Source organism: Myiozetetes cayanensis, unplaced genomic scaffold, assembly GCF_022539395.1.
Source record: "Myiozetetes cayanensis isolate MyiCay16 unplaced genomic scaffold, myiCay2020 scf21, whole genome shotgun sequence".
Lineage (NCBI taxonomy): Eukaryota > Metazoa > Chordata > Aves > Passeriformes > Tyrannidae > Myiozetetes > Myiozetetes cayanensis.
Window position 1 is genome coordinate 5235195 of NW_026087423.1, and position 23303 is coordinate 5258497.

A 23303-nucleotide genomic window follows, 5' to 3' on the forward strand; every position below is an offset into this window, starting at 1 on the left:
TATGGCATGCATACAGAAGTGTTCACCATCAAAAATTTGTGTTCTGAATAAGCAATTAACTTACACAGGTCCTGTAAATTTTATGGGCCTCTATTTTCTTTTCCCACTTTCCTCATACCCACTCATACTACAAAATCCACACAGAAAGAGACAGTCTACTTTGCAGAGCTACACAACACCGAACTTTTACCAAAAGTTTTACATTACATACTGCAACAAAAAAGAAATCTTAACCATAATGTTGCAATATACCTTCAGAGTTGCAGTGGTCTGAAATCTTAATAAAGTAAGAATTTCAGCATGTTGGGTACTAATGAAAACTAAAGTGAATGCTGCAGAGATCAGCTACTAATAAGTAAAACAAAGGTAGATGATTATGAGAAATCTGGGTGTGAAAATAAGTGAGTAGCAACAAATGGATTCTTGGCCTCTTTCTACCTTCCTCCAAAAGTTATTACTGAAGAACATTCTGTCACCAGCACCAACATGTAACATTATTATTCAGAAGGCAGGTTAGCAAGATATCACTATCACTTAAAGCATAAGATCTCAGCAGCTTTTTAGAACAACCCCAAACCCAAAATTTACACTCCCAAGGGCAGCATTTTCTGTAAGACAACATTCACCATTTGAGGAACATCCTCAAGGAATCTTTCCGGAGGCAAGGCTGCTCCTCAAAGATCTTCTCCTTCAGAACCAGTCCTTTGCTGTACAGGCAGTCTTTCTCCAAAGCTTTGCAGATAAAGTACAAACATGCTGACAGAGAAATAGAAATTGAATGGTCAATGGCTGCTTTGGTTCATTCAAAGCCCCCAGTTCCGGGCCTCACATAGACCACTGAATTCCACCCAAATGTGACATTCACACTAATTAGTCCAACAGCTTTGTAACTTGTCAAATAATTACCTCCATACAGTTCAAATAGCCTATTATGTCTTTCCAGGTGTTATATCCAGAAAAAGAATACGATTAATTTTGTTTAAACAACATTTGCAGTACCTCTTTGACTTACTTTCAAGACTTCATTCGGGCACAGAAGAGATTAGAATCATACACCAGAATCACAATTATTTACCATTTTTATGTTATCAAATGCCTTAACTGCAGATTCCATTAGTGAAACAAACAGTGTATCCCACCAGGGCTTTGCTCACATGGGTAATGACATGAAGAGAATTAGAACCGTTCCAGTAGGACAAACCTAAGGGATTAGATTCAACAATTCTGCCATCTTGCAATTTCTCTCCCAAACTTCCTTTGAATCAGTTCATGCACAGGATATTATTCAAATGTAAAATCTTAAGGTCAGTTATATCCACTGCTGTAACTACAATTAATTATAGTAGGCTAGGTAGTTTTATACCCAGAACTATGCAGCTGCAAATCAGTAGAAAGGCAAACCCAACACACATCGAAAGGAAAAAGAACAGTCTACAGGGAAACTTCCTGCAGAGGCTCTGATCTAAGAGACCCCAGGCATTTATTTCTAGGGTAACCAGAACCGATGCAAACCACCATACTTTAGCATGAAATTAAAAAATCTCTATCAGGAAACAGAAGTCTCTATCATACCCTAACATACTGCTTATGCCAGATACACTTTAACCTACACAACTGCATCATTACAATTTTTTAATTGGTATGTAAAATGACACATATATTGAGATTTTTTTCACACATTGTACTCACTTGTGTAGTCACTGAGTGTATACAAGATTGTGATAAGGTTATCTAAACAAGGCCAGTGATCAGGATTACACCTGAGACCTTCTTCAAACGCGTGACGAGCCAAAGGAAGGCGGATTAGTTTTATTGCCACACGACCGATTTTATACCAGAGGTTGACATCAGTAGAGTCCAGCATTACAGCCTAGAAAGCATAACAAACAACATCATCCACATTTCAGACACACAGATCCACTTGTCTGCAGGGACTGGCACTGCTTCAGTTTTCAGCAGGATCACAACTGCTTTGGGGGATGAAAGGTGGATCAGTTATATCCCATATCGTGTCAGAAAGTACGCACCATTCAACCATACATTCACATGATATATGTCAACGTGTATGTCTATATTTTAGTAAGTTTTAACAAATATTAAGGCTCCACTGTTTTATTTCAGCTTCACTGTACCTCCAGATAAAACTCCATGGCTGTCTCTAAGTCATCCCGTTGTGCTGCCAGTTGTGCTAGGTTTTTATAGGTGGAATATTTTAACATCAGACCCGGGTGTTTCAGCCCCTCTTTCTCATCACCAGAAAGAACTGCCTAGAAATGATAAAGTAAATGCAATGTGGGCATTAGGAATCAGACAAGTAAAAAGGACAGCAAACAACTTGCCAATTGACAACACTGACATTTCTAATTAGTCAATTAGAAATGAAGACAAGATATAGTAAAAGCAGCTTCTGAAGTTTCATTCTCTAAAGGTCACTGACCTCTCGCAGAAGGCGAATCTCCAGGAGCTCATGATAAGCTTTAGCAGACTCTTCAAATCGGTCATGTTTCTGAAGGTCCAATGCCTTGTGGTACAAAGCAAAAGCTTCTGCTTCCTGGGATTAAAAAAATTAGAACCTATTTGGTAAGGCAACTTTATTAAATTGTTATTAGATGGTTGTATTAATGTACTTACATCTACTACTTATATCAGTGGTTTCACACTTTAATTACTTTACTGACCTAAAATAACTCATTTGAGTGAAGTTTTAGTTTGCTAAAGGAGGGTCCAAGAGATAAGATAGTAACACAGCTTTCCTTAAAACAAGACATTATGTTGAACAACCCCTGCAACGAGAGGATGAAACACCCATCCAGACAAAACTTCACTAAGAAAACAATGAGTTTACTCGCCTGAGCTTCTTTTGTCTGTGTCTTGTGACTTTTGAAGGTCCCTTCATAGTCATCCTCCACCGTGGAGCTCGCGTTCAGCGCTGCGATTCGAATCTGCAATGGCAGGTGGGAGGCAGCAAGGAATGTGACATCTACACGTGCCCCAGTTTCCTTTGCAAACTGGATTTTTCTCTCTCTGTTTTTTTTTTTTTTACTTAAATGTTACAGGGACAATAATGTGAGATCTCTGCATAAAGTTACAAGAACTATAATGATCAAATAATATCAAAACAATTTCCCACATGAAATTGGCTGAAAAAAGAAAATTTCAAGGGCTTTACAGCAACAGCTTCTCTAGAATAGACGTGCATTACACTGTTGGGGTTTTTTCAAATTCTTCAATTTATCAATAACTACTATCATTTGAAAAACAATGGTCTCATTTATGACCATTTATTCTTGGTCCCAGGGAAAGAGAAAATTTTCAATTTTATTTTTACCAAATCATCTCAAAAGCCATCTCAATAAGCCCTTACCATGTTCTCAGCTTTTCACACTGTCTTTCTCCAGGATTAAGAGGAAGGGCCTAACAAAATCAGGTCCGGAAATCAAACAGGATTCCAATATTTACTCTGTTTGTAAAGAAAACACTCAGAAATAAAGACAAGCTGGGAATACTTTAGTCAATAGCCAATTAGCTGTTCTATTTCACCACCACCCCACGCCAAGAGATAAACAACCCAGCCACAGTTACTGAGGAACAGTAACATTAAAGTGAATTTTAACTAGAGACAGAAAATAAAATACAAAGTTAAACACATTAATTAAAGCAGGATGGCTTTCAAGGCTTTCAGTTACTATGTAATGTTCAGTGAACCTACACGATACTAACAACATTATAAGATAAATCTCTTTAAAGACAAAAGCCAAACCCCTTAACGCTTCTTGAATACTTTGACACTTTATGCATGAATTGTTTTAACTTATGAGTTAATCTTCAGGTGCTTCAAAAGAAAACAAACAAAAAACCCAAACAAACAAACAAAAAAGGAAAGTTGGGGTTTTTTTACGATCTTATCCACAGTACAAGTCACAGCCCTAACAGATATCTACAGAACAGGAAAGTTAAGAAATGCAGAATTATTTGTGTCAGACTGACTTTGCAGCAGGCCATAGAGGCTGGTGAACCCATTGCTCAAAGCACCATCTGCACCTGGAAAGGCCTCTGATTAAAGCAGTTTTCATTACTGACATCCCTGCTAGAACAGAACCAGTGTTTATAACAAACTTATTCTTTCTGAACACACTGACCAACCTCAACAGACCACCTCTACTGCAAAAGCAAGTTAGAGCTACTGCACACACACTTAGGTATATTAGATTTACGCAAACAAAAGAAACTGAGCTTTTACTAACTGGTACTTCTTCATTCTGAAGGAAGGATACCAATATTCCCATCTTTTTACCAATGATAAAAATTTTAAAGAGGTAAATACATGTTTGTAATCTGTAAGCAATTTTTCCTCATAACTAAGCCCATAATTTAGATTCAATTAACTGCTTGAAACATCACGTTAGTAAAGGCAACAAAAAAATGAAAAGAGTTCTGTGCTGCTCTTTTAGAAAAGCTTCACCACTACGTGATAAAACCTTCCCATCAACTCAAACAAAAAGATGACACATGCAAGACAGGCTAAAAACAGTCTTTTATATGGGAGACTACATTAATAGAACAGTAAGTCCAGAATTAACCACAGCAGGAAGCAGTGGGAGTTTTGAACTATAAGCTGAATTAACTCACACATCATCATGATTAGTTCTGTGTGTAGACAAAATAATGCTTTGACAGGAATTTCATTCATTCAGCAATGATCATTTGCTTGCCCATGCACAACTTGCTTTCCTCGCTTGCAGCTAAATCAGACTGACAACTGCACAGCAATAAAGCATTTTTGTCTTCAAGTCACTAAATAAACACTAATAAAACTTCAAACCTCTTTCAGGACAAAGACTCCTTGCCTACTTTGCATATGGAGGAAACACATGCCCAGAGATTAATGGTTCCCTCTTTCAGATGTATCAAACGCCCCATATTTTGACAGAAAGTGCAGTTGCTCGTGACATCTAAATAAGTAAGTCTGTGTGATCCCAAATCAATCACATATTTAAATTGAGTGGCTTTAAGTCCACTTACAAATATGCCTATTCAGAAATATGCCCAATCGTGCTCAAGGTGGCAGAGGAAGTCACCAGCAGCGACTGCGGTCAAGAGCTCACTTCCAAGGTCAGACTGCCAGGGAAACTACAACTACAGAAAACATGGGAAAACAATTCTAACTGTACTTATTTATACCAGAACTTTGTACCATACAGGAGCTCAGTAACAAATATTTAGCACCTCTCCTCCCTGGTGTTTACAAATTGAAAGCGCATAACCAAACAGAACTGTGTAATGCTCCTGAAAAACAGGGTAGGGTGTTTCCTCCACCCAGCTTTGTATTGGTGTGTCAGGCACTGGGGGGATTATTTCATTTTGTTTTAAACAGGCACTGTACATGACTGCAAAACTAACAGTGAACTGAGCTACAAAATAGTCCCAACATCTAGGAAATGAGTATGCCACAACCAGTGCTTCCAGAGGAGCACAGCTACAGCAGATAAGTACAAAAAAAAGAGAATTACTCTTTACTATAAACTGCTACAAAGCAGTTTGAATTTTTTTCAGTTTTAAGAGTGTCTCAGCTATAAATCTGTGGCTATGACAGGCGTGCACACCCTGAAAGGAAACAAGCCTTTTGCCTTAGTAGTTTAACACTTAGGTAAAAATTCTAAATGTCAACTCTTGCTCCCAGAGCTTGTGTCGTCAACTTCAAAGTAAGAAACAAAGGGAGTGACTCGGGCTTTCCTGGCTTTTATTGTGGCTGCTACACTCGGAATCCACACATTGCAAATACAAATACAAATATGTTTTAAAATAAAATAAATAAATTAATAAACAACAAACAAAAAACAAACACCACTGAATTTTTGTTTGGGATTTTTGTTTGTTTGTTTGTTTGCTTTCATACTGCAAAGAGCCGGCCGCATTTCAGCACAAGCCGGTTTTGCCGAAACACGGTCACTTTCCGCACGGAGGGGCAGGGACGCTGCTCCGGCCGGCACTCCGCGGGGCGGCACACGGGGCCGGGGGGAGGTGGGAGCCCACGCTCGCCTCCCCCCGCGGCGGGAGAGGCCGCCCCGGCCGGGCCGGGCCGGGCAGGGCAGGGCCCAGGCGCCGGCTGCCCCTCGGGCCGCTCCGCGGGGCCGAGCGGACCGGGACACTCACCTGGCAGGGCCCGCCCCCGGGCTGCCGGCGCTGCTCGCGGGGGTTCCCGGGGGTTTTCCCGGCGCGGATCCCGCCGGGTCCCTCCCGCTCCCGCCGCTCCCCCGGGAGCCGCCGCTCCGCCCGTTTCCACCGCAACCGCCGCCGGAGCCGCGGCGCCAACAACGGCGCGCCTCGTTGGCCGAGCCGCCGCTCCGCGGGCAGCCAATGGGAGCGCGGGGCGGCGGGAGCGGCCGCTGAGGGCGTGAGGGAGAGCCCCGAGCGGGAGCGGGGCGAGCCCGAGGTCACGGCGTGGCACTAAAGCTGCCCGCGGGAAGGAAGGGGGGAAACAGCACGAGTGCCCCCGGGAGGCGCTTCGGCGTGGTGGTGGCGGCGGCAGCGTTGCAAAATGTGGGATGTGTGAAAATTTTCTTGAGGAAGGACGTTTATGAAGTTTGATCTTTTGTGCGCTTTCAAGCCTAATCAACGAGAAAATAGATTCCATCCGTGAAACGGCAGCTAACGAGCTCTAAGTGATGTCCAGGTGTTAGTAACACAAATCACTTGTCGATAGATTGCCTTGTTAAGGTTTAAGGCTTGCCGTGCTCCCATGATCTCAGAGGGAGTTTAACAAAGCTTGGGAAGGAGGGTTGTACCACTGACAGTGAACTCAATGAAGGCAGAATTTACAGACCACAGGGACATTTGGTAGAACATCCAGAATAAGGAAGAAACTAATAATAACAAGTCAGAAGCTGTACTCAATCAGCTTTGATTGGGTGAAAGGTAATTCTGGCAGGGGCAGGTCACAAACGCCCTCGGACTCACAGACCATCAACTCAAGAAACCTCCCTACACAAAAGAAGAGAAAGACTGAGCCTGTGGACTAATTAGCATGAGAAGTGAGAGAATCATTAATCAATGGAAGATGGAGTAATGATTAATAAGAGAACTGCGTAACTTGTAGCCAATGAACATTAATGTCTTTGCTTGCTAGAATGTATAAATAGTAAAAGGTTTTGGTAGCAGTCAGACTGGCTTTGTGGATTTGCCACCCAGCCCCTCTTTCTGCAAAGAACTGCAAATAAATAATATACTTCCACTCTGTGTGTGGACTGGCCTCTTGCACACTGGGTGAAAGAACCTGTTTTGGGACAACAGTTGGACAATGTGAGGCAGTAAGTGAAGTCAAACACTGCTGTGACAGCTTCCTGTGGAAGTAGTTTTATTTAAGTGTAAGGCGGTCATGCAGCAGTGAGTTCTAAAGAGCAGGTGAGCCATTTGCAGCCCTACAGAGCTCTCCATGTCAGGACAGCCTGAGCACAGGCAGACTTGTGAGGCCTCACCTGTGGGACAGAACCACACATTTAAAGCCTCCTCTTGCTACAACACATCACACTGATGAAGGTAAGCGTGTGCCCAATCCCCACTGATTGAGCATTTGTTGCACTGAATCACCATTTAGCATGGTAAGAGTCCTCTTCATCGAAAATGTTTGATCTCCAGAGTCCCATTTGTGCTAATGCCTTCCTTTCCATCATGGCAAACCAAGAATAGGGTTTCCATGAGCAGCAGCACCACACTCATGTGGTTGAAGAGTAACTTGCAAAGCTATGGTAATTCTGTAATACTTTTTTTGTCAGTAGTGCCCTGCTGTGTGCTCAGGGCCTCACTGCTCCTCTCCAGAGTAAATACACACAAAGGTTGTCCACAGTTCAAAGGTTTGAGGCCAGGAAACAGTTACTCAGTGTTCAAAACAGGGCATCAGCTTTTTGTAGGGCACCCTTGCGTCCTACAATATTGTCAAAATTACTCTAACATTAGCTCAGTGAAGGAAAAATAGGCCATCTCTTCAGATCAACATAAAATAAAATGTACATTCAGCACCAGCAGCTTAGGAGAGAAAACATCCAGCTGCAAACTCACAGAATCTTATTCTCTGCTGACAATCCACAGCACCCAAAAAGTATCAAGTGGCTCAGACCAAGGTCTTCATAATCAAATGACCAATGCTTCCATTAATATTTTAACTGCTCTTATAAAATAAAATTTAAAGTCCACGGACCATGAAATTCTCAAGATGGTCTTTGCCCAGCACTTTTTCCCTAATTTTGCATTACTTTGGGATATTTTGGCAGGTAATGCCAGCATGCACACACAGCATGGAAATGGGTGGGAAAGTCACACTGAGGACCCATTTTATTCAGGTATCTTTGCACAACATAATCTTTTCTAAGCTTTTCCTCTCCTTCCTTACCTCTTCCTGCTCAACTCTGCAATGCTGGGGAAGCTGTTCCCAGGCACGATCCCACACGGGGAGCAGCCAAGGGCGAGGGGATGAGGGTCAACACGGCCCAAAAAAGGAGAGCTGGGACACAGGGCAGAGCAAAGTTTCTCTGAAGGAAGCAGAGGCTTTGGCAAGAGTTTGTGTTCATTCCTTCATGATGTAGGACCTCCAGGAAACGCAGGTAAGAATTAAAGTGAGGTTATTTTCTGCATTTCAGCATGTTCAGCTCAAGCTGGTCAAGCTCTTTGCAAAGTCAGGGCTGTCCACCCCTTTCCCCGCAGCACTCCTGAGCTACACTGGGTCTCAGACTCAGTTCACCTACCTGTTCACTACCTGAGTTTCAAAAACCTTTGGTTGAAGAGACCTCCTGTGAAAGTGGAGAGACCTGAGCAGCCACGATGTCTGTCTCCAGGCTCTAAGAACCTACAAACCCCCAGTGCTGTAAACCAATAAACTGACACTTATCAAGAGTACCTTTGCTACAGTTTATTAACCAGATAAGGTGTAGACCCCCAGCCTGATACACAAATTTGTGTTTGGTATTATATTCCTGACAGATTTGGCAAACATAGAAGTTATTTCTGCTGCATAGGGAATAACCAACTTCAAATTGTAATTAGAAAGAATATTTTCAACTGCCTTGAGACCTCAAGTTATAAACAAAACTCCAATCAGAACGACAAAGGAGCACAGAAGACCCCTTCTCCCTTGCATTCCTGTGGACCCCCAAGTCTCTGCTGAGCTCCCTGACCTCAACCTGACCAAGTCACAAAGTGCAAAAGAAACTGAAAAGTTTTCACTATCAGTGGAAGACAGAGATAACACTACACACAAAAAGTACCCTGCTTTTGTTTTAATAAAATAATGTGTGAATTCCAGTTATAAAGTGAGGGAGCATATGGGTCCTAAAAGCCCAAAATACTTCTCTGCTGAGAATATCAGCCACAGATCACAGTGAGATGCTGTGATCCATCACAGCAAGGTGAGGAAAAGTACTTTGAACTGAGTAAATAACAGAAATAAAACTGGCTGGAGCAGAATTTTCAAAATATTTTCCTGTGGCACAATGCAGGTCTTTAGAAACGGCTCCCTCCTCTAGACATTGCCATCAGCACACAGACATTCAGCCCTGAGAATCTTGTGGACAAATAACAATTTGTAGAAGCAGTCACTGGACGTGGCAGTGACAGAGCACAGAACATAAGGTCTGACAGGAGACTTCGATGTCTAAACTTCTCTCCTAATAATCACCTCTCTTTCCTGAAAGGGCTTTAAGGAAAGCCTGAAAAAAAGAAAAATTTGACTTCTAGGTCATCTTTTCCAGCCTGGGACCCTTTTGCTGCCATAGAGAAAGAAGGATTTTTCTGCCTGGCAAAGTATGAGAAAATCTGGATAAACCTCAGAACCACTCTGGTCCATAATAAGGCCAACTGTTCTGGAATTAAACTTTTACTGCTACAAGACAGCTTTGTCTAGACACATGCATGGCCATCACCAGAGTGCAAGGGCTCAGCTGGGCTTAGGCACCATGAGAGCCTTTGTGCTACGTGACAGGCTGGAGACACTGACCTTGAACTATCTCAGTTAAATCAGTACAGGTCATTGCCCCACTCTTCAGCTTTGTGTGCACGGGACGCAAAGACAAAAGTGAATCATTCAGGTGAAGGTGTAGAGCTACACAGATTTGATCATAAGAGGAAACAGGTAGATAGATGGAGCTGGTCATCTCTGGGTTGTCTTCACCATTGCTTTGTTCCAACCGGCTGCTCAGGGGATCACAGGAACGTCATGACTGTCCTGTTCTTGCCAATCTGCCAGGGCTCCACTGGGTAAAAGCGGATGACAATCCTTTTGGGTATAAAAGCATAAATGTGAACAGTGGACAGGAAACATTATTTTACAATTAAATATTATCCCTGCCCAGTTTGCAACATGGTAGAAAATCTGCACTAAGGTCTCACTGTCTTACACTTCATTATATTAATTTAACAGAGGCAAACATAAGTGTATGGGCAGAGTACACGTAAGTGCCAGACTTCACACACACAAATAAAAGCTGACTGAATTTCAACACTGTCTATGAGATACCTGTCCAATTCAGAAGGGCCCAAGCAAACCTGTGGCACGGGTTTACCCCAGCAGCATCCAAGAGGCAGGGAAATGCTATCATCACTCTCCTTTGGGGAGAGGGGCACAGAGGGACATGGCTGACCTTCAGGAACAACCCTGTTCCCATATTTGGCATGGTGATGCCACTGTGAAGCTCTACTAGCTCTTGTGGGGTTCAATTTCACCAACTGAACTACTGATCTTCAGAGAACAGCTAGAGCCCAGACTGTTCAACAAGTGCAAACTAGTACACACTTTTATATGGCCCCAAACCACGTATCTGGGGTTCAGCATCCAAGAGCATTTAAGGTTTGCGATCTGGTCTTGGGTCTCTATTACACCTTAACGTCCTGGAGGACATGGCAACTGCCCCGTCCTCACTACCCTTTAACATCCCCCTGTACTTTGGTTTGTCGTGCTCCATATACCCACGGACCACACAGATCTGTGGAGCGCACAGAAGGGACGATCTCCCTCTCCCTGCCCCAGGGGTTATCCCGGTGTCCTTGCCCTCGAGGTCGATCCCGCCCGGCCGGGCCGCACTCACCGCTCGGTGCCGAGGCCCAGCTGCGCCGTCAGGAAATCGAAGAAGCGGGCGCTGTGTCGCTGGTTCTGCTCCGCCGTGCCCACCACGCCGATGGTGGAGACGATCAGCTGCGCGCAGGGCTCAGCCGAGCCCGACACCACCATGGGCAGCCCGCTCCGCACCGTCACGTTCACCCGCTGCCGGCACAGCCACCGTTAGGCCCGCCGCTCCGGCCCCGCCGCCCTGGCCCCGCCGCCCCGGCCCCGCCGCCCCGGCCCCGCCGCCCGGGCCCTGCCGCCCCGGCCCCGCCGCTCCCGGCCCCGCCGCCTCGGCCCCGCCGCCCCGGCCCGCCGCCTGGGCCCCGCCGCCCCGGCCCTGCCGCTCCGGCCCTGCCGCCCCGGCCCTGCCGCCCGGCCCTGCCGCTCCGGCCCCGCCGCCCCGGCCCCGCGCTCACCTCGGCCGGTTTGCCCAGGATGTCGGCGGTGGCGGCGCACAGGGTCTGCGGCAGCCCCGGCGGCAGCCGCTCGGCCGGCAGGTTGGTCTCCAGCTCCACGAACGGCATCGCGCAGCTCCCACCGCGGCCCCAAACGGCCCCCGGCCCGGCCCGGCCCGGCCCGGCCCCTGCCCCGCCCCCGGGCAACGGTGCCCCGGCGGGGGCGGGCTCAGCCCCGGGACCGCCGCAGCAGCGCGGGGCACGACCTGCCCTCACACTGCCCCTGTGCCAGCGCCAGGCAGGGCTCACGGCTTTCTCTGCTCCACCGCAGCTGCACCAGCTGGCTGTCGGGCCTTTGGGGTTTACCATGTGCCGCGCTGGGATATGCATTAGGGGCTGTGACACCTCACACGTCTCGCTGGGTAAAATGAGTTTTGTGACAGTCCTTCTGTGACATTTCAGGTCGCTGCAATAGGCACCTCTGCGCCTGTCTGTGCAGGGAAGGTTTAGAATGGAAGCACAGTGATTTCTCGGAAAACTACTAGAAATTAAAAGGCAAGCAGAGAGGTTTACTCCTTCATCCACTTCGTATTCATTATCAGGACTTTGAGCAATCAGGACTTTGAGCTCCCGAGTTGATATAAGTGACTCCGGCAGGCTGGCTCGCCGGGACAGCCTAATCTACAGATCAGAGGTGTCTTAGCTAGAGGTCAGAGGTTTCTCAGAAGCTGAGCTACTGTCCAGTGAGGTTCCATGTGCTCATTTACAGCAAAGGGTTGTGAACCAGCTTGACTGAAAGGTCATCTTGTTTAAGGCACAGAACTGTTGTGAAAATTGGCCCCTTGTAATGTGACTACTTGAGTTTCTACAGTCCTGGACCATGCTAATGAAAACTGATGGAATTGCTCATTTTCTTTTTGCTGAGGGAATTGCTTGGCCTTCACTGCTGCTAATGAAGACAATACTGGCACAAGGAGCCATGTGTATAAACCAGCCAGGAATAAGTCTGGGAAAAGATTTCTAGGAGAGAGATTGCAAAGCGAGAGACCCAAAGGGAGAGGGAAGGGGGTTCTGCAGGCTGGCAGGAGGTGGCTGCTTGCGGCAATAAGCAATAATACAAATGTTCCCTTTAAATCCAGGACATCAGCAGAAGAAATAACCCCAAAAAAGTTAGATTACAGGGCAAACTTATAGAAATGTATAATCTTGTAAATAGATAGTCCTGAATTTGTCACCAAACAAAAGTAGTGGGGGTACTCAGCCACCTTGCAAATCCTGGGTACAAGCCCACCCTGCCTGTTTGCTGGGTGTCAGTGATCCAGGGAAGATGCTTCTTCAAATACCAAAAATCTCTTCCAATTTCATGGCTAAAAAACCTCCCCATGACAAGAAGGCCTCTATATATATATCTGTATATCAGAAGGCCTCTAAAGGGAAAGAAGATTCACATATCAGATGTCAGTAATTACAACTGGATGGAGGACTGTAACAAACATCTTTAAAGATACTCATTGTCCTTTGCTCTTGATGGTTCACCGTGTGAATGGCAGATTGTTCATGGCCTCACAGAGATTTTATTAAACTAAAGACATTTGTTTTATTGTTTCTGTCTCAGATTAGACAGTTAAAATGCTTGTAGGAGGACAAACAACCAAGACAGGACATCACAGTCTCAAACATGCTCAGCCTTTCAAAAATGATGAGATTTTTCTCTCCTGCAGACATTTGCAGTTTCATCATCCACTTCAAGATTCCACTCTCAATATTATTAAAAAAATCATCCACTTCCCATTTAAAATTTAAGTCAGTTGTGGACAATATTATGTGAACAAAACATCAATAAAAACACATTATTCAGCTCATGGTTGGGAAGAAAGGAAGGTTAGGAAAAAATATCTGCCTATTTCCAGTAGGGAAATAGACCTCCCTCAGAGAGGGTCTTCAGTCACATCTCTTGACTTCCTGGAGAACTTAATCACAAAACAAAATGTCCTGCTAATGCAAGCTGAAGTATATAAATGAGTTCCCTTTCCAGACAGGGAATTTAAAGATCTCTCTGGGCTCTAGATTAGACAGTATCTAGAACTGAAACTTTAATGAAAGACATCATGAAAACATATCAGTTTTATAGAATTTGCCAGAAAAAGTGACACCAGCCAAGACATGGTACTACTGGGGAAAAAAAAAACAACAAAAAAACAGAGAAGCAATTCCTGAATTAATTACTCATTTTGTCTTAGTCTTTAACAGGACGAGTTCTTGGGCAAGGATTTCAGGGTAAGGTTCAAGGGCAATAACTACTTATGAAGGGAAATACACAGATGTATATTCCACCCATTTCTGCATCTTTTACAATTTGTTATTTTCAACTGAAGGAACTAGAAATGGTTGGATTCGCTCAGTTTTACCTCATAAATTGTGCTGCAGTACAAAAGGATTTTGTATTTGAGCTACAGCTAACCAGAAACAAACAGCCAAGGAAAAGAGCCCAAAAGCTGCAAAACAACTCTCTGCCCTTTCATTGTGAGGCATATATTGCTCAATGCCACAAAGTCTCTCTTATTGCTTCAGCTGCACAGGGTCACTTGGTGAACTTCCATCCAAAACAGAAGATCATGTCTGTGTTTATTCCCTGTCTGCATTTATTCCCCCTATCCATTTCCTAGGAGAAATGTGGATTGCTGTTACAGTATTACCACAGAAAAAAAATCATTTGTTTACTGTTATATATTATTTCAAGAAATCACTGTGAATGCATTCTTACAGAGTACTTCCTCTATCATATCAACGTGGTATTTTAGGTAGGCAGTGATTCCAAGGCTGTGGCCATCACCAGCTTGTTGAAGTGACTTGGTCTTTCCTGCACAGATCTCCAAGAACAGCCCCTGCCCCAGACTGAGCACCAAGGGAACGCAGGCTTGCAGAAATCAAAGGCAGTGGTTAAACTGAAGAATTATAAAGATTCACAGTTACAGATGAATACAAAGAAATTTGTCACAGGAACCTAAAGGCAGCTGGAACTGTGGAATGTACATGGACAGCCAAGCAAGATGCCTCAGAAATAAGAAACTTAAAAAAAAAAAAATTAAATTTCGTCCACTTTTATGAAGTAGTTTTGTGCTGTAATTGTCTGCGCAGACGTGCTGGAAGATGAGGATTAGGCACACTTTGCAGTGTAAATGTTAAAAACTCATGAAAACAACAATTCTCATCCTATTCAGTTCTCTAATGTTCCCAGTTTATAGGCTGGCTCAGATTCTGTCAGGAAATACCATTCTTGTCTCTACCATCACTGAAAAGACTGACACCTAAATAAAATCCAGATGCATATTAAGTGACCTGTAGGGCCTCAGCCTTCTGTATAGATTTAATGTTTCAGTTCTTAAACCTTCCCCAGCTTCTACCTCCAAAGATACAAGAAAGGCCTGGCCCAGGGGGAAAACACTCCACAATTTCTGTGTTAGAATTACAGTGCTCTTTCCAGTTACATGTAGAACTGGAGGTCAGAGAAGAAGTTAAAAAAAAGGAAAAAAAAAGGCAGGAAAAATTGTAAGATAGGTTAATTCATTTCAACATCTTCATCAACACAGGCGCCAGCTGCTCTTTCAGCTGTGGGTCAATTTGAATGTTGCTCAGTTCTTTGATATTGAGGATCATCTCGTGGGCTTGGAAGAAAAGCTCTTTCCCCACAGCATCCTCCACCCGCCTGCGCCACTCCATCAACCTGGGTCTGTCCTCAAAGATGTCACAACCAACTCCAACGGGCTGCAGAAAGGTGAGAAAGCAACAGTGAGGCTTTGGGCAGTCACTTCTTCACAGAGACAACAGGCACCAAAAGTGTACCCTGAGGTACTGATAAAGGAAAAAAAATGAAGAGTTCATAGAGGAGCAGAAGGAAGGAGGGAAATCTCCTCTGGTGGGGTGTACCTATCTAGGGCACACAGAAGCTAAACTGTATTTTAAAAGGCATCCACAAGTCAAGTCCTGAGAGCTGGAAGAGCTGTTATGAGCAGCAGAGGTGACTACCAGCTACTGTGAGTGATTTTCAGCCACAGCATTGAAGACGTGGTGGGCTGGCAGTTCCAGGGACCACTGCACAGTTTGCAGGACAGCTCTGACAAAGAACAACCAGTTTGTAACAGATTTAATTAGATTGCTTCTGTCTGAGACTAATTCTTGCATCTTCAAGACATGGCATGGGCAAGTACCCTATTTTTGAATGATAAAAATATTCCTATATTGTTTTCTTATTTCATCAGACCTGTCTGCTATTGCTTCTCACTTAAATATATTACCTCTTTCTCTGGAGGTTAAAAATAAAGTCATGATAAAGACTGAAGAAGAGGTATTGTTAGAGAAGAGAAACAAAAGAGATCTGTTTCAGCCAGCTTTTTTTTTGTGTTCTAAACCCACTCCCATATTCTCCCCATTGTTTTAGGCCAGTTCTGTTGAGATATGCCCTCGCTTCTCTTTCTACTGAAGTGTTACCACATGCTGCACCCTCCCTGCCCAGCAGCATCTGTTTTCCCTTGTGCTGACACTTCCTTACCAAACTCCACCACTCACTTGCATCAGCTCCACAATGGCCACAAGATCCGCCAGGGAGATCTCACTCCCGATGATAAAAGCCTTGTCCTGCAGAAACCTCTCCTCAAATTGCTTCAGGGAAGTGGACAGCCCATCCATAACCTCCTGGAGCTTCTCAGAGGGCAGTGGCTGCCCTGTGAAGAGGGGAATGAGCACCTGAGGAGAGAAGGGACTTCAAAGTACAGTTGGCTGTCTTCTCATGGATCCAATCGCAGTAATCTCAGTTACATCCCATGAACTACTCCTGATTGTCAGTGATAGTGCAGCAAAGCCGCAGGAGGGGATGATGCTGGAGCTTCATGGACTGCTACAGCTCCAAGTAGCTCATGGACAGAGAGCACACGTGCAGGCCAAAGGGGCCGACCTGAACTCCAGTTGATCAGCAGCAATGTGCAGAACTAAATCAATCATCTCATTTTGTCCCTGGCAGTTGTGCCCTCACTCCACCCTGTTGGGTTACAAAACAAAAGTGGGGAAGACAAATCTCTGCCACATTCACCTCTGTTACATCCTCTGTTTCACCAGGCAGCCAAGGCAGGTCAGCAGCTGCCTGCCCACCAGCCACCCCAGCCATGGAACTGGGTGCTGGAGGCAGCTGCCTGTCCCACAGGATGATGGACAGGAGGGAATGGTGGTGGTAGTGGCAGGAGTGTGAGGTGGTACTAGAATGCTGGAGGGACTGGCTGGAAAGGCAGAAATGGCTTGCTCTGTGTGGCAGCGGCCAGTGAGGCTGGGAGTGGGTCAACACCGTTTTTACACCAGCCCTTCTGAGGCCTCCCACGCACTGCTCTTTAAACCACTGAAAATTTTTCTGGAGCAATCACATAACTGCAGTCCTTGTGTCTCCACAGACTTGCTGGCACAGAGGGTCGTTGCCTTTCTAAGACATTATTAGCTGCTCACGGGGGTACAGCCACCACCAGAGCCCACAGTGTTTCACAAGTAGGCTGCCTCCACCTTCCACAGTTAAAGAAATACAGTTTATTTAGAGAATGAAAATTAAAGATACAAATTTCAATCAGTGCGAGGTGACTGAATTTCTGCTTACTGCAAGTATATTCAACAATTCAAGATGAGATTGCTTAATCCAAGCCATAATTTTGGCCAAATACATGTGGAATATATTTCATCAGAAAATCCATGGCCAATTCTCTTCCTCAGTGATTCCAATTATGCATGACGGGATCTCTGGATAAAATCACTTTAAACAGCTTCTTCTTTTCTTTATCTCTTCTCCCATTTCTAGCAAATATGCTTCTGTTACATGGTGGCTTTATATGTTTCCATATTTTCAGTTATTCTGAGGACCTTTTCTGCATGTGGGTTATCTAATCATCTGCAGCAATTAGTTGGATTTCTTTCCCTTAGAACACTGCAGTAACAGCCTGCAGAGGTTGGAAGAAACTGCTTCTTTTATGAATCTGACTCATATTTGACTTGTTTCTCTGTACTCCATAGCCAAAAAAAATCAAATGCCAATAAATCAAGAAGCTAAATGAGTCCCGATATGCTTTGTTAGGCACAAACAAGGGCAAACTTTACAAGGGAGGAGTGAACTTCTTACCTGTTCACTAGCAACCATTATTTCATCTGAAATTCCATATTACAGATGTACTTGCAGGGCTATATTTGCACCTGGGTCTCTCTGAGATAGCTGCATTAACTGTGAGTTGGCTGGAAATAGGTGTTCAGCAAAATCATCTGATACTAAATGAGTTTCTGCCTCAGGGTAATTCTTTTAATTTTGCCTAAATGTAAATTGACCTGACTACACTGAATAAGGAAAATCTGCATTTCTGAGTCTCTCTTCTCTCTGTGTCTGAGCCCAGTACCTAAGTGTACTAGAAGCAGAAAGCTCCTTCTGGATTTCTACCCTGATGGGGCTGCAGGGCTTTGTATGAAGACAGCAAGTCTCTCTGCTTCCAGCAACAAAGTACATGCTCACCAAAGCCAAACTTCTGCCGCTGTGCACGTTCTGCACAGCTGTGCAGTGAGGGGGAGGCCCCTGGAGGCAATACCCAATCAGTTATATATTCACTCACAAATCCAGGCAATGGAATTCTGTTGGGTTTGAGACCTTCTGTATAAGATGTACTTTAAGGAAAAAAAAAAAAAAACGGCCAAAGCTGCTTTTGCCAAATCCTGATGTTGATCAGTTCAGAACAGCTCCCTCTCCAACAGCTCCTCTCAGCTGGGAATGGCCCAGGTCTGCAGTTTCAGCATGACAAACTCCCTCCAGATTGGGGCTGTTCAAATGCTCAGCAGTCTCGCAGGCAAACATCACTTCATTCACATTTGAATAGTCAGTCTCCTTACCTTGATCCACATGGTCTTAGGAGCGTTAGCCCGGATGTTGGCATGATGCCAGGAGAGGTATTCATCTACCCGGGCCCGTTTTTGTATGTCTGATGGGTACCAGTGGTCAGGAGTGTTGTACTTTCGACTCAGGTACAGCAGAATGGCAGTGCTGCTCACGCATCAACAGGAGACAAGAAAGGGGTCAGGCAGTTGTGATGCAGAATGCTCTCACCTAAGATCCTTCCCCTGCTCCTTCTGAACTCTGCTTTCACTAGAAAGCATTCAGATCAGGGTTTCCAGTGGAGTCTAGGGGTCATATAAAGGCATCTAATTCATGTTGACATCAGAGATGGCCCTTAATCACCTTGGTTCCCATGAGAACTTTAACTTGCTGGAAAATCACAGCACTGTTCTGTGATGCTGCTGGACAGTACTGGGGCAAACAAACAATAAATCTCCATTATCATCTACAACAATGGTAACTCTGCTTGCTCCTTGACTGTTCTGACCCATCTCTCCGAGACCTGCACGTTTATGTGCTTGTGTACAAAACTCTCTAATGAGTTATGCTGCCTTTTCACCAGGCCTGTCTCCAGCCTGCAGCTTCCATTGAAGTCTGTGGAAGGCCCAGCAAGGAAACCCTACAGAATCTTTTTGTGTTTGTCCAGATGTTTATACTTCCACTAACTGGCAGGAGAAGTCAGATGGAAAAATATCTTAGTCATCTGCAACAATACTTAGGCTGTTACTACAAATAAAAATACCAGAGAAAATGTGCTGACAAAATGAAAGAAAATGCAGACCCCTCTACTATGCTGGTACTACCACAGTTCAAATATTTCAGCATTATGACATCATTAACCAGTCTCCATATTAGTCTTTTAATGTAAAGCCTAAATTTTATCTCTGGAGGTGTTCACTCAGCTTTTATGACTAATTCAGATAAACAGAATTCTTTCCTAGAGTAAAAGGGTTTTTCTTTTCCTAGGGTGAAAAGAATTTTTATAAGCTTTAAACATTTCCCAGAAATGTTTATAATCCCATTTTGAGGTAAGTGCATTCAGGGTGAGATTAAGAAGCTAAGTCAGTTGAATTGTTTACATTCTGAAAGATACTTCAAACAGAAAATGGAAAGAGATCAAATGAGGTTATACTATTAAAAATAACCAACATGTTCATATATTCTCTGATCCTTAATCATTCCATGGGAATGACATCTTCTAAATGCAGCACAGATTGCTGGTACCCAGGGAAGTCTAAGGACTGAGTTCTTACCATTCTGCAAGGGTGAAGTCTCCGTCCTTCAGTGCTGGTACTTTCTTTAAGAGGTTGACTTTGCCAGTGCCTTCACTATTTGATGGCCCTAAGAACATGAACAGACAGGTTAGAATAGGGGTTAGAAGTGTATCTGTCAGTGAATGATAAATGAGATACCTGCAGCCAACTGGACAATCAGTGACCTGTGTTGGGTTTTCCTGATATGGCCATATTTCAAAATTAAAAGGTAATGAAATGGAGGAGTCAGTGTAAGAGCTGTCTGTAGAGGGCAGTCAGCTCAGGCTGGGCCTGCAGCATCGAGCAGTTCACATTTCTGTACAGGATGACAGGATTTCTATGGCTTGACTCAGGGACCAGGATTCTGGCAAAACTTACGGACAAAAATCACTCCCTGAGGGGCACTGAGGGCATACAGTGAAGGTGCTGGTACTGAAAACACCATTGCACATAACAAGGAACAGCTGACTTGTCTTGAGAACAGTGTGTCCTATGGCTTTAGAGGCAGAGGGAAAAAAGACAGAAGTTAGGATGAAGACAACCAGGGACAAGGAAGCTCAGACACCTCGACCCTTCATTACTCCTGACTCTGTGTTACTCCTGAATCTGCATGTCAGCCTACCTCTGATAGGAAAATGCAGGAGGAAGACACCATCCCATAAGAATTTAAACTCCACACTCCCCTGGAGGCATTATCAGCTGACCATCAAGGCTTTCAGTTTCCTGCTGCTGGCACTGCACTTGCCAGTCAGCAGTTAAATGCCAGGGAATTGTACAACAGTCCAGGAACACCTGAGTAGAAAAGCTTTGAGGAATTTGTGTGCTTTGCTTGTTTTAAGTGCTCCTTAGGAGGAGGGGAGGGGGGGAAAGGAAGGACTCTTAACTAAGAGTGATCTCCATCCCCAAGAACTATTTGCCCTCATTCAGGAGGCAGTGACAGTGTCTGCTTTACTGGACAAATGTGCAGCAGGAAATAAGTCTCCAGGAAATAAAACCACCCTCTGGACTATCAAATTTGTTTGCATATGGTTTGGGAAGGGGCAGGAGAAGGCAGATAGTTGCATTACAATTACAGACTCCTTTCCCTATATAGATTTCACAGAATGAGGCAAATCAAGCAGAGCAGATGTTACCACCCTGTTTTCCTTTCTAGCTGACTAGCCTCTACTTTGTTTCTTCTTTAAGAAGTGCTTTCTTAAATTCCAGTGTACGTAGCTTCATCAGAGACCAAGCTTCACATCCACCTGAAGGGATTCAAACCCATGTGTTCCATCTCAGTGGGAAAACTCTCTGGCTACCTGCTGTGATGGTGGCCTCCAGCTTAGCTGGGTAAGAGGCTCCATGTGCAGAACCACGCAGCACTGTCAGGAGAGGTAGGAAGACAGAGCTTCTTAGGAATAAGAGCCAGACAGAAAGTGCAAGTTAAGCCTAATAATTGAGAAAATTGAATATAAAAATAAAAATGCCCCAAAATTGAGCCAGCAGGCCAAGTACAAGGTGCCTCACACACATGATTTGTATCACAGAAACAGCAAGGCAAATTTTTGTAATCTATTGTCATGCAAGGAGTTGCTTGAGGAAGGTGCTTGGTCCTGTGCTTTTAGAAGGGCTCCAAAGGCCAGTGGTCATCATACACCCAGCTCTGGTGAGATCTGGTGAGTAGTAAGGGGGTCCTTGGAAAAAAGCAGCAGAAAGTTTCCAGTCAGTAAAGCTTCAACTAACGAGCAGTCCCTTGTCAGACCCAGTGGTTGTCCTGCTGTCTGTGTTTATTATCCAAGGTAGCAGGAAACTAAGAAACAAGGACACAAGAAGTAAGCAGTGGATGAAGGTAGCCTGAACCAGATTTCAGTCAGCTTTCATCACACAGCAGTCCTAGCAGGAATACTGAGCGTATTTGTTCCCTGATGGGACTAACATGTCATTACATCAGGCTGGACAGTAGGTCAGTGTCTATAACACAGCCTGCAGCTCAGCCCAGAGATGGCACTTCATGTGCTCTGGTTTGTACAAAGTCTTTGCACACAGAGCAAAATTTAAGCTTCCACCTCTCTCCCAGCCAGCATAGCCAGCCTTTTTGTTTACTGGTATTAGGTGGCCTATCTTTATCACTCCTGTGATGTTGACTTGACTTATGGTTCTGTTTAACATCAGCTGTGTCTGGTGTAATTAGATCTTGATGTCGCTCAAGAATATACAGATATATACAGTGTGTGTATTGTTGGGCTTTGAGGAGTAACTTTAACAAGGAAAGCATACGTGTAAAAAAAGCAAGGCAGGCTGCACACACAAGAAATTCTTAAGTGTAAGTCATAGTAGAAGGAAGGAAACTTACTGCTGAATAAAAAGAGCAATGGACAAGATTTTACAGAAATAGAAAGGGAAAAACTCCAGTCTATTTGCCAATCGTGTCGCTGCCTAATCACGTCCTCAGCTAAGGATTTCCAAGTACTATGCTTTGCCTTAGGCACAAAAGCAACAATTTACTCGGAAAATGCAACATGTAACTGGGCAATAGTTATATAGTTGGGGGAGCCCGGACAGCTGCGTGTTTCTGCAAAGTACAGCATTCCCAGAGCACTCCTCGGCTGTCACTGTGACTAATTTGCTAGAGATGGCTGGAAGAACATTCCTTGGTGATCCACAAAAATAGATGCAGCGGAGCTACGAGACCGCTCTGGGAACAGGAGTCGCACGGTCAAACCACCGCGTTCAATGCCCCTGGGCAGCGCACGGATTCAGCATCACTCGGTGACCCCGGGAGCTCGTCCTTCCCTCTCACCAGGCCGAAGGACGTGCTGCTGCTCCTCTGCCGGGAAGCGAAAGGGCTCCCCCGGGGGCCAGGAGGGCAAACCCGCCGCAGGTCCAGGTCGGCAGCGGCGGGCTCAGCCCGGTCCCCGCTGGGGGATCGCGTTCCAGCGCCCCGGAGCGCGGCCCGTCCGGCCCCTCCCCGCCCGGGGACAGGCTCGGTGCCCGCCGCGGGGACCCTCCCGACCCCTGCCCCGCTCTCACCTGCGCGGGGCTGCTCCGCGCCGCTCCCCGCCGCCGGCTTCTTCCCCAGCACCGAGTCTGCCAAGAGCCAAGAGAGGGGCTGAGCCCGCCGCCCTGCCGGGCTGCGCCCGCCCCGGCCCCGCTCCGTCCCGGGGCACCCGTCCCACCTTTGAATAGCTCCACGTGCTTGAACTCGAAGGGGATGTTGTTGCTCCGGGCGAAGATGTAGATGGAGCGGCAGGGCTGCGAGAGCAGGTCCAGGTACAGCTCCAGCCCCATCCCGTCTTGCGCGGAGCTGCCGCGGCTCTGCCGCCCGCCGTCCGGAGCCGCCCCGCATGGGCCGGCGGGGGCCGAGCCGCGCCGGGCGGGAGGTGCCCTCCGTCCCTCCCCTCCTCCCTTCCCCGGGCCGCGCCGGGCGGGGTCGGTGGCTGTGCGGGGCACGGAGCCGGGGGGAGCCGAGTGTGAGCCGTGGGGGGACCGTGGGGTGCCAGCCTCCTGCGGGGCGCTGTCTGGAGAATATCAGAGAAGCGCAGGAGAGCCCCCCCGGCTGGGGCAGGGGCGGGGAAGCACGGCTGGAGTTTGGGCAGAGGGCACAAGAGTTCCCTATGCAACCGTCGAGAGACTCTGGCCCATTGGGGCTGGCACCGTGCCTTTTCATTTTCCTTTAGGAA

The 23303-nt window shown here is 45.6% G+C and overlaps 3 protein-coding genes across 5 annotated transcripts in view; all 3 read right to left on the minus strand.

The window, feature by feature from the left end:
- The window catches only part of CABIN1 (calcineurin binding protein 1), a 109948-nt gene extending 103656 nt beyond the window's left edge, over positions 1-6292 (minus strand). Inside the window, exons 1-7 of one of the 3 annotated variants that reach the window (XM_050318865.1) lie at positions 6154-6292; positions 3365-3460; positions 2850-2942; positions 2438-2551; positions 2133-2267; positions 1690-1870; positions 627-756 (exon numbers count right to left, since the gene is read on the minus strand). In XM_050318865.1, coding sequence (XP_050174822.1) covers positions 627-756; positions 1690-1870; positions 2133-2267; positions 2438-2551; positions 2850-2942; positions 3365-3367 — 656 coding nt within the window. In that variant the 5' untranslated portion in view covers positions 3368-3460; positions 6154-6292. Of the gene's footprint in view, positions 1-626; positions 757-1689; positions 1871-2132; positions 2268-2437; positions 2552-2849; positions 2943-3364; positions 3539-6153 lie in introns of those variants that run through there. The other 2 variants (XM_050318867.1, XM_050318866.1) reach the window with 2 other exon arrangements.
- A 2595-nt stretch (positions 6293-8887) lies between these two features.
- Positions 8888-11670, minus strand: DDT (D-dopachrome tautomerase). The gene is made up of 3 exons (XM_050318528.1): positions 11506-11670; positions 11073-11248; positions 8888-10264 (listed from the first exon to the last, which is right to left on the minus strand). Exons 1-3 carry the CDS (start codon positions 11611-11613, stop codon positions 10192-10194), a joined length of 357 nt encoding a protein of 118 aa, XP_050174485.1. The 5' UTR covers positions 11614-11670; the 3' UTR covers positions 8888-10191.
- Positions 11671-13056: 1386 nt separating this feature from the next.
- LOC126641622 (glutathione S-transferase theta-1) lies at positions 13057-22967 on the minus strand. The gene is made up of 6 exons (XM_050318527.1): positions 22800-22967; positions 22654-22710; positions 19645-19732; positions 18388-18538; positions 16051-16227; positions 13057-15249 (listed from the first exon to the last, which is right to left on the minus strand). The coding sequence occupies exons 1-6, from the start codon at positions 22909-22911 to the stop codon at positions 15049-15051; spliced, it is 786 nt and encodes a 261-aa protein (XP_050174484.1). The 5' UTR covers positions 22912-22967; the 3' UTR covers positions 13057-15048.
- Between the last annotated feature and the right edge of the window lie 336 nt (positions 22968-23303).

What these genes read in the sequence shown, in the direction of transcription:
- DDT (XM_050318528.1), bottom strand. Translation starts at nt 11,613, where the DNA reads ATGCCGTTCGTGGAGCTGGAGACCAACCTGCCGGCCGAGCGGCTGCCG. An exon ending in TCCTGGGCAAACCGGCCGAG is followed by an intron (nt 11,249 to 11,505) that starts GTGAGCGCGGGG and finishes CTGTGCCGGCAG; the next exon opens with CGGGTGAACGTGACGGTGCG. An exon ending in CTGGGCCTCGGCACCGAGCG is followed by an intron (nt 10,265 to 11,072) that starts GTGAGTGCGGCC and finishes TATACCCAAAAG; the next exon opens with GATTGTCATCCGCTTTTACC.
- LOC126641622 (XM_050318527.1), bottom strand. Translation starts at nt 22,911, where the DNA reads ATGGGGCTGGAGCTGTACCTGGACCTGCTCTCGCAGCCCTGCCGCTCC. An exon ending in GACTTCACCCTTGCAGAATG is followed by an intron (nt 18,539 to 19,644) that starts GTAAGAACTCAG and finishes ATGCGTGAGCAG; the next exon opens with CACTGCCATTCTGCTGTACC. An exon ending in CCATTGTGGAGCTGATGCAA is followed by an intron (nt 15,250 to 16,050) that starts GTGAGTGGTGGA and finishes ACCTTTCTGCAG; the next exon opens with CCCGTTGGAGTTGGTTGTGA.